This window comes from Orycteropus afer, unplaced genomic scaffold (assembly GCF_000298275.1).
Source record: "Orycteropus afer afer isolate SDZICR_OR568_19922 unplaced genomic scaffold, OryAfe1.0 scaffold00044, whole genome shotgun sequence".
Lineage (NCBI taxonomy): Eukaryota > Metazoa > Chordata > Mammalia > Tubulidentata > Orycteropodidae > Orycteropus > Orycteropus afer.
In genome coordinates this window covers 4,799,365-4,808,722 of record NW_006921631.1, presented here as the reverse complement: position 1 = coordinate 4,808,722, position 9,358 = coordinate 4,799,365, and the positions used below count along the sequence as shown (strand labels likewise).

General features: G+C 38.6%; 1 protein-coding gene and 1 non-coding gene across 2 annotated transcripts in view; one reads left to right on the top strand and one right to left on the bottom strand.

Annotated features, from left to right (window-relative positions):
• The window catches only part of LOC103194336 (lymphotactin-like), an 8,607-nt gene extending 6,890 nt beyond the window's left edge, over positions 1 to 1,717 (top strand). Inside the window, exons 2-3 of the mRNA XM_007937717.2 lie at positions 448 to 562; positions 1,606 to 1,717. Coding sequence (XP_007935908.2) covers positions 448 to 562; positions 1,606 to 1,717 — 227 coding nt within the window. The remainder of the gene's footprint in view (positions 1 to 447; positions 563 to 1,605) is intronic.
• A 2,708-nt stretch (positions 1,718 to 4,425) lies between these two features.
• On the bottom strand, positions 4,426 to 4,529 carry LOC122149739. The gene has a single exon (XR_006163302.1). It is a non-coding gene; the product is annotated as a U6 spliceosomal RNA (small nuclear RNA).
• Positions 4,530 to 9,358: the final 4,829 nt, after the last annotated feature.

Below are 9,358 nucleotides of genomic sequence, written 5' to 3'. Positions count from 1 at the left end.
GCTCAGTCTGCTGCCAGACTGCAGCTCTGTGTGTCTCCTTTTTTGGTATTTTCACACAAATTCTTCTGCTAGTTGGGGTTTAGTCCACTTTTGTATCCTTCCCTTCGAGGCTCAGGGGTCCAAGATTATCTCTGTGTCTGTGTTCATTGGTTTCCCTTTTCTTTGTTGAACAGCGTCTGTGCAGTCCTTGTGCCTAGTCCGCCATCTTGCTGGAACAAGCTTTGTATTCTTACAACATTCTTGTTGTTGTTGTTGTTATGTGCTGTCGAGTCGGCCCTGACTCATAGGGGGTTTCCGAGGCAGTATCACTATGGAAGTAGGATTGCCCAACCTTCCTTCCGAGGAGTAATATTCTTAAAGTAATTTAATAGTTTCCCTTTGTTCCCATGAAATTGTTTAACTGTTAATTGATAATTCCACTTGTGTTTGTTTGGTTTTCTCCACCAGGTGTGGGGACTGAAGTCCCAGAGAAGACCATCTGTTTGAGTTTCCATATCCAGCCACTGCCAGTCCATAGAATCAAGGCCTACACCTTTAAGGAGGGCCCCATGAAAGCAGTGATGTGAGTTTGTTCCTCCAAAATCTGGGCTTGGTGAAGATAGCATACAAAAGTTATGTTGTCCTCAGGAAACAGAAATCATCATGAGGGAAAATATCACTCTAACCAACATCTCCTTTATTTTTCAGTATTTACCATGTAGTCATACAGTGCCATGAAGTGAATAACATCATAAAAATATGGCCACTCACTAAAGAATATTGTCTTCCTTTCAGGTTTAATTTAGCAGAAGAATCTGAATAGAAACCAAGTGAATACATGTGTTCAGTTCTCAGAACTAGGTTTAGAGAAGGCTGGTCCAGGTCAGGCCTTGACTACCTAACCATAACCATACTAGTGTGGGCTGCCTAGGGCTGGCGTAAGGTAGAGTGCCATGCTTATTAGTCAAGGAAATGTGTCAAAAACTAGCCTGCATGGTACCATTCTCTTTCTGGGATCTCATTTTTCAGAAATTCCAGGCCTTCTCAATAATTGCAAGCTTTGCTCTAAAAAATTAAGATAATCACCTTTTGTCCACAAAAATATGTTAGATTTGTAAAGGAAGGGGCTACATAATAATTGGACTAACCAGTTTCTATTCATTTGATTCCAACTTATGATGACCTCATGTGTGCAGAGTAGAACTGGACTCCATAGGGTTTTCAATACTAATTTTTATGAGGTTCTTTCTTCTAAGGAGCTGGTTGAGTGGACTAAAATTTTCAACTTGCTAGTTATCGGCTGAGTGCTTCCCCAACCACTCAGGCCCTCCGTAATTGGACTGGATGACCTCAGATGTCCAGTTTAGTTACAAGATTTGGAAACCAGATGAGAAAAGGAACCTATGAATTAGTGTGAACAAAGGAGCTGGCCATCGCTTGGAGATATTTCTCTGTTTTGTTAAAAGAGGTGACAGAAGAAAGTTGTTTATTTATGGTTTTGTGGTTCTTAAAGATGATTTCTTCCAGTAATTACTGCACAAGATCACTCCATGTCTATTCTGAACTCAACTCCTGGCCCCAAGGTTTTGAACATGTGGCTGACTCTTTCTTTTCTTTACTTTTCAGTTTTATTACCAAACGTGGCCTGAAAATCTGTGCTGACCCAGAAGTCAAGTGGGTGAAAGCAGCAGTTAGAAGTGTGAACAAAAATTCCACAATCAGAAAAGGCATGGTCTAGACCTAGTTTACAGGAGCCCAACAATCCACAAACCCTGATGTGACCCTGACTGGGTAGTGACCTTCTGGCATCTTGTCCTTCCTGCCAGTCCTTTCCCTTTACCAGTCCATAGACCAATTAGTTTATATTCACCATATAAGACAGTGCTGCATGAATCAAATTTTATTTTCATATTTTGTTTTTTGTGTCTTTTGCATTCATTTAGATGTTTGATTAATAAATATTTATTATTAAGAGAAGTCCCATAGTCTACTCATTGCATATTAAGAAAGGAGTAATATATCATTTATGTGTTTTTCTGTCTTAACTGTACTTCCCTTTGATGGTATCCATGATGGGAGAAATTTTGGTCATTGTTTATCACAGATGAGAGCTTAGGTCATCACTCTTGAGTTCCAGGTTCTAATGCTTTTCTATAAATGAATCACATGTGGCAACTGAGACAATGGCAGCAATTCAAAATCTGTTTATACTTGTCTTCATAATGGAATTCTATTTATGGAATACAGGAGAAAATAATCCAACTGTCATTGGGTCCCTATGGTGAGGGTCCACAACTTAAGCAGTGGCTTTACTCAAGTTTGATCTTGAGCATGTTCTCTTACATTCCTGGGTTTCACTTTGATCTCCTATGAAAGGAAAAAAAGAACAGGGCTTCTCTTTTCTTTCATTTGTAAGGATAGGAAAAGTTAGACTTTTGGTGGAAAGATGCTGTGTTCAAGTAAAAATCAATACTCTTTGAAGTCAGCAATAATCTCTCTTAGTATGTTTCTTTAATTGTCACCACTCTAGTTACCATGTAAATCATGATTCTCTGCCCACAGTCTTTTAAAGCCATAAGCACTGTGACAAGAACATTTCTTGAATATAATTATAATTTGCAAGAAAGTTTTAAAGAAATGTTCATCTGGTCACTCAACAACCAGTATAGCATGGATATAAGTTCTCTTGTGATCTCAGTTAATTGGTGATTTGTTTGTGTTTATGGTCCCACTATCCAAGTAGCTGATTACATATATGTCCAGTTTTCTCTGACTCTAATTCGGGCTGATCTTGCCTTGATAGTTTCAAGGGAAGAGAAACCATTAGCAATTGTGTGGTTCTGAGTGGGCACTCGGCAATATCATGTACTTTCAGAGGGTTACCAAGGGAGTCTGCCATAATTAGTTCACTTGCAGTCTGATAATTATGATTGGGCAATCTACTTCCATAGCGACCTCTCCTTGTGTTTTCTGAGGCAGTATCACTATGGAAGCAGATTGCCCAGTCTTCCTTCTGGGAAGTGGCTGGTAGTTTTGAACCACCAACCTTCTGGTTAGCACTCAAATTCCTTAAGCACTAAGGAGATACTGAGAACTTACGTTGTGTCAGGTAGTAGCAGTGAGGAAGTAGCAGTGAAAATGACAAACAATTCCTGGAAAGAAAAGGACAATTAAAAGTCAATAAGTGTCATTATCATATTAGAAAGTGCTAAGTGTTAGGAGTGAAACTAGAACACCAAAGAGAGAACAAATGAGACTAGGGATGTTATGTGTTTGAATGTTAGAATTAGGTTGAGGAAAGCTATAAGAAGAAGACAATATTTGAACAAATAATTGAAAGAACGATGCTTATGTCTGAGGGAAGAGAGAACCAGGCAGAGGTAACAGCAAGTACGAAGGCTCAGAGGCAGGAGCATGATTGACATGTCTGAGAGACAACAGGGGATCACTGGGATTGGAGTACAGTGAAAGGAGGAGACAGTAGCAGGAGATAATGTCAGAGAGTGAATGGGAGAAAAGAACATAGGTTTCAGGAGAAAGATGAGGCAGTCTCCTTCTGTAAAGATTGTTGTTGTTGTTGTTATGTGCCGTCGAGTCGGCCCCGACTCATAGTGACCCCTCTTTGGGTTTCCGAGGCATTATGACTATGGAAGTAGGATTGCCCAACCTTCCTTCCGTCTGTAAAGATTACGGTCTTGGAAACCCAGTGGGACAGTTCCCAATGGCTTGGTTTTTGTAGACTTTAGATTTAACTCAGATAAAAATGGAGAGGCTTCAAAGAGTTTTGGGACAGGAAGTGAACATGATATGATTTACATTTTGAATGCATCACCTTGGCATCTGTGGTCAATTGATTAAAAGTGGGCAAGAGTGGGAACAGGAAGACCACTTAGGAATGTATTACACTAATCCAAGAGAGAGGTGATGGTGGCTTTGAGTTGAGTACCTGTAAGGGTAGTGAGAAATGTTTAGATTCTGCTTTGGGGATAGAGAGCCAATGGTATTTGCTGACAGATTAGGGGTGGTATGTAAAAGGAAGAGAATTCAAGGATAAAACAAACTCATCATTACTAACACCTCTCGACTTCTATTGTCCATCACTGTCTGCATGTTAGAAGGTAATGGTCAGTTTGCAATAAGCATCTACTTTCTTATTTGTTACTTAATTCTTTTACACCAAAGACTCTATTTCATACCTCTAAACCATAAAAGTGAATAATTCACTTTGGGAGTTAGAGAAATCCCATGTCAATATGCTAAATGAAATGAAACTTCAGCCATTGGTCAATTTGTCTATTTGGTTGGAAACATCAGAGAAAACCACAGGCACAATCCTTTGGCTTTATATTTTTGGATGGTTATCTTTCATTTAGTACGCAAAAGCAACAATTTTTCCTTTAATTTTATTGTGATTTGCATGAAAGTTTACAGAGCAATTTCATCTTAAAAAATACGGAACACTTCACAAATTTGCATATCATCCTTGCGCAGGGGACATGCTAATCTCTGTATGGTTCCAATTTTAGTATATGTGCTGCCAAACCAAGCACAAAAGCCTTATTTTGGTCTTTTTAAAGTAAGTCATTGTTTTCAAAAGCTATTTGCTAAGTGACTTCTACCTGCCAGACATTCTGTTAGTGCTGGGGATCTAGAGATAATTAAGGTAGTTCTGGACTCTCATGAGACCGCCATCTAGTGGGTGATGCAGAAATATAATGAAATGGGAGCTCTGGTAGCATAGTGGCTAAGACACTTGCCTGCTAACCAGATGGCTGGCAGTTCAAACCCACCAGCCACTCCTCGGAAGGAAGGTTGGGCAATCCTACTTCCATAGTGATACTACCTCGGAAACCCAAGGAGGGGTCGCTATGAGTCGGGGCCGACTCGAAGGCACATAACAACAACAACTAGGGAATACAAGGAAATTAGGGCTAAATGGGAAGGTGCAGTTGTGGTTCAGTGGTGGAATTCTCAACTTCCATGTGGTAGACTTGGGTTCAATTCCTGGCCAATGCACCTCAGGAGTAGCCACCATCTGTCAGTGGAGCCTTGTTTGTTTCTTTGAAGCTGAACAGTTTTCAGCAGAGCATCCAGACTAAGAGGGACTAGGGCAAAAGCTATGGTGATCTATTTTTCAAAATCAGTCAATGAAACCCCTCTGGATTGATAACAAATAATCACAACCACAAGTGATGTAATAGCAGCAAGGAGGAAGTTCCAAGAAAGTATAGAGGATGTCAAAACTTAATCTTCTCTAAAGGATTGGGGAAGTTTTTATATGAAAAGTTGTTTGAATTTAGACTTATAGGGAGGGGAGGAGTTTACAAGTAGGTGTATAGGGAGTTGGGATGGTGTTACAGGTAAAGAGTACAACATGTGGAGAGGTCAGAAATGTTCAAAAGAATGGCACATTTGGTTGACTGCACTATAGGTTAAGATTAGAGGTTTGAAAGAATGTGGTAGAAAGTGAATCTGAAAAGTAGCACCAGATCTTGAAGAACCTTGTACATGATAGTGAGAGATTTGAAATAAATCCTGTAGGCAGTGTGAGTTAACAGTCTCAAGTAGAGCAATTACATGATTATATTAAAGCGTTAGCATGGTTACCCTGGCAATGCTATAGACACAGTCTACTGAAATGGTTCTAACAAGAGATTATTAAGGCCTACCTTGAGCAGTGAAGAAATTTAAGAGGAGACATAATGAGTTGGAAGGAACTATTGAGAAGATTGTTCCTTATGAGCGAGGATGGTGAGACTTCAACCTATGTACTTTGGATGTGTTATCAGGAGGGACTAGTCTATGGAGAAGGACATTATGCGTGGTAATACAGAGGGTCAGCAAAAAGAAGAAGACCGTCAACAAGATGAAGTGACCCAGTAACTGAAACCATTGGCTCAAACATAGAAATGATTTTGAGGATGATACAAGATTGGGGAACATTACACTCTGAGTAATAAGGGTTGTTATGAGTTGGAACAGACTCAATGATACCTAAACACAACCATGACTGGAAGATTCAGGCAATCCCCAGGTCATGAATGGGATCCATTCCTTAAGTGTGCTTTAAAGTCAAATCTGTAGGTATATTGGAACAGGAGAATATGATTCTTTTTTAGCCTTTCATAACTTCAAGAAAAGGCTCAAAGTTTTTTCAATTATTTAAAAGCTGCATGTGCAGCAAATGAAGATAATTGTGATGAAGAATTTGTTGTGAGTAGGGGTTGGTTCAATTGTTTCAAAGTGGGAACAACTTTACACAACATTAAGGGACAAGTACGAATTATCCCTAAGTTGAATGTTCATAACCCAGGCACTGCCTGTTTACTTAGTAAAATTTTGTTTAGAATGACATATGGGTGCATACCAACAAGTCTGCAATGACTCCAAGGTAACTGCACTTGGAATTTGGGTGGAAGATGGCATCTTGGCTGGTATGTTGGTTGTGCTGCCTGAATGGCCCCACAGATTGCAAGAGTAGTTTGGCAGAGTGGGGTCTGGCATGTGGGCAGCCAGGTGTTGGCATTGTTAGCCATATCAAAGAGTTATAAGAGGAGAAGTTGTTTGAGCAGAGATATGTGGTCAGAGTTTAAGGGCTGATAGTATAGCCAGATGGAGATAACTAAAAAGACATTCTAGTGTTCAGAAGTGATGTCTGGCTAAAAAATTAAATGCCTGTAACAAATAATCTCTTGGGAGTTAATCTATAATTTATATGGAAATATAACAATCTATTTTCATATCCTTATTAGCAATGAAAAAAACCTTTAGCTATACATATATTTAACAAATGCATTTTATAGATACCTTCATCCATTTCAGAAGGTGGCATATGATCAAGAACCAGTGGTATTGAAGGAAGAAGTCAGAGCAGCACTGAAGGAATTGGTGAAAAGCAAGGCTCCAGGAATTTATAGGATATCTATTGAGATGTTTCAACAAAAGAATGCTGCACTGGAGGTACTTACTTGTCTGTGCCAAGAAATTTGGCAGACAGCTACCTGGCCAACAAACTGAAAGAGATCTGCATTTGTACCCATTTCAAAGAAAGGTGATCCTCAGAGTGTGGTAATTATTAAATAATACCATTAGTATTATATGCAAGTAAAATTTTGCTGAAGATAATCAAAAAATGGTTGATTATGTTGACAGAGAACTTCCAGAAATTCAAGCTGGATTCAGAAGAGGATGTGTAATGAGGGATATCATTGCTGATGTCTGATGGATCTTGGCTGAAAACAAAGCATACCAGAAAGACGTTTACTTGTGTTTTATTGACTATGCAAAGGCTTTCTTTCCATTGTGTGGATCACAACATATTACGGATAACATTGAAAAGAATGGGAATTCCAGAACACTTAATGGTGCTTATGCAGAAACTGTACATAGACCAGGAGGCCGTGTTTTGAACAGAGTGAGGGGATACTGCATCATTTAAAATCAGGAAGGGAGTGTATCAGAGTTGTGTCCTTTCACCATACTTACTCAATCTGTATGCTGAACAAATAATGCAAGAAGTTGGACTATATGAAGAAGAATGTGACATCAGGATTGAAGGAAGTCATTAACAACCTACTATATGCACATGACAGAGCCTTGTATGCTGAAAGACTTGTATGCTGACAGAGCCTTGTATGACTTGAAGCACCTACTGATGAAGATTAAAGACTACAGTCTGCAGTATGGATTACATCTCAACACAAAGAAAATGAAAATCCTCAGAACTGGACCAATAAGCAGCATTATGATAAATGGAGAAAAGACTGAAGTTGTCAAAGACTTCATATTACTTGCTTCCACAAGCAACACCAATGGATGTAGCTGTCCAGATCAGATGACGTACTGCACTTGGCAAATCTGCTGCAAAAGACCTCTTTAAAATGCTGAAGACTAAAAATGTCTCTTTGAAGACTAAGGTGCAACTAACCCAAGGTATGGTATTTTCAGTCACCTCATATCCATGTGAAAGCTAGACAATGAACAAGGAAGATTGAAGAATAGTTGATGCTTTTGAGTTGTGGTGTGGTGAAAAATAGTGAAAGTACCATGCACTGCCAGAAGAATGAACAAATCCGTCCTGGAAGAAGTGTAGCCGGAATGCTCCTTGGAAGTGAGAATGGCCAAATTTTATCTCACCTACTTTGGTCATGATATCAGAAGGGACCATTTCTTGGAGTAGGATATCATGCTTGGTAAAGTGGCAGGTCATCAAAAAAAGGGAAGGCTTTCAACAACACAGATTGTTACAGTGACTGGAACAATAAGCTCAGGTATAGCAAGGATTGTTAGGCTGGTACAAGACCAGGCTGTATTTTGTTCTATGTACATAGGGCTGCTATGAGTCAGAGCCAATTCAACAGCACCTAACAATAACAACAAAATGTTTTTAAAAAACAAAAAACCTGAAAGCCAGAAAGGTTGCAGTGCAACCAATAAACTCACACACTGCTAGGAACACTATAAAATAAAAGTACATTTTGGAAAGACCAGAAGGCTGGTGATTCAAACCCACCAGCCAGACCTCAGAAGAATGTTTGGGACATCTACTTCTGTAGTTATACTGCCTCTGAAACCCAAGGAGGAGTCGGTATGAGTCGGTGTTGACTTGATGGCAGTGAGTTTCGTTTTTGTTTTGGTATGTGCTCTAGTGGTGTAGTGCCTAAGGCATTTGACTGCTAACCAGAAGGTTGGCAGTTCAAACTTGCCAGGCACTCCATGGAAGGAAGACTGGGCAGTCTACTTTTGTCAAGATTTATTGCCTCGGAAACCCAGTGGGGGTCTCTATGAGTCAGAATTGACTCAAGGGCAGTGAGTTTGTTTTTTGGTTTTATATGGAAATATGTATCAAGAGTTCTAAAGACGATTATATGGTTTCACTCAGTAATCCTACTCCTGGTTATTAAAGGGAAATATTTTAGATGATATAAAAAAGTATATTCATGAATATTTTCACCACTGATATTTTCCATATAACAGTAAGTTATGAGAGAATGGTTTAATGGATTTATGTATATTACTTAAAGTAGAAAATGAGACTATGAAGAGAATGGGAATATAATGAAATTGATGTGAAACTAGTACTTATAATGATTACAACTATGCAACACGTGTATACCAAGAGACACTGGAAAAAAATGAAAAAATGAAAATCATCAGAAAGGTAAGATTATGATTATTTTCTCTCTTTTATAAAAGCCTTTCAAAAGTTGTCTTGACATCAACATTTTACTTGGAAGAGAGAAAATAATCATAACATTTTATTATATATATAAATACCATTTATATATATAAAAATAACATTTTGTTATATATATGAACAGCATTTTATTTTTATGTAAATAACATTTTATTTACATAAAAATAATAGTTTATATATATA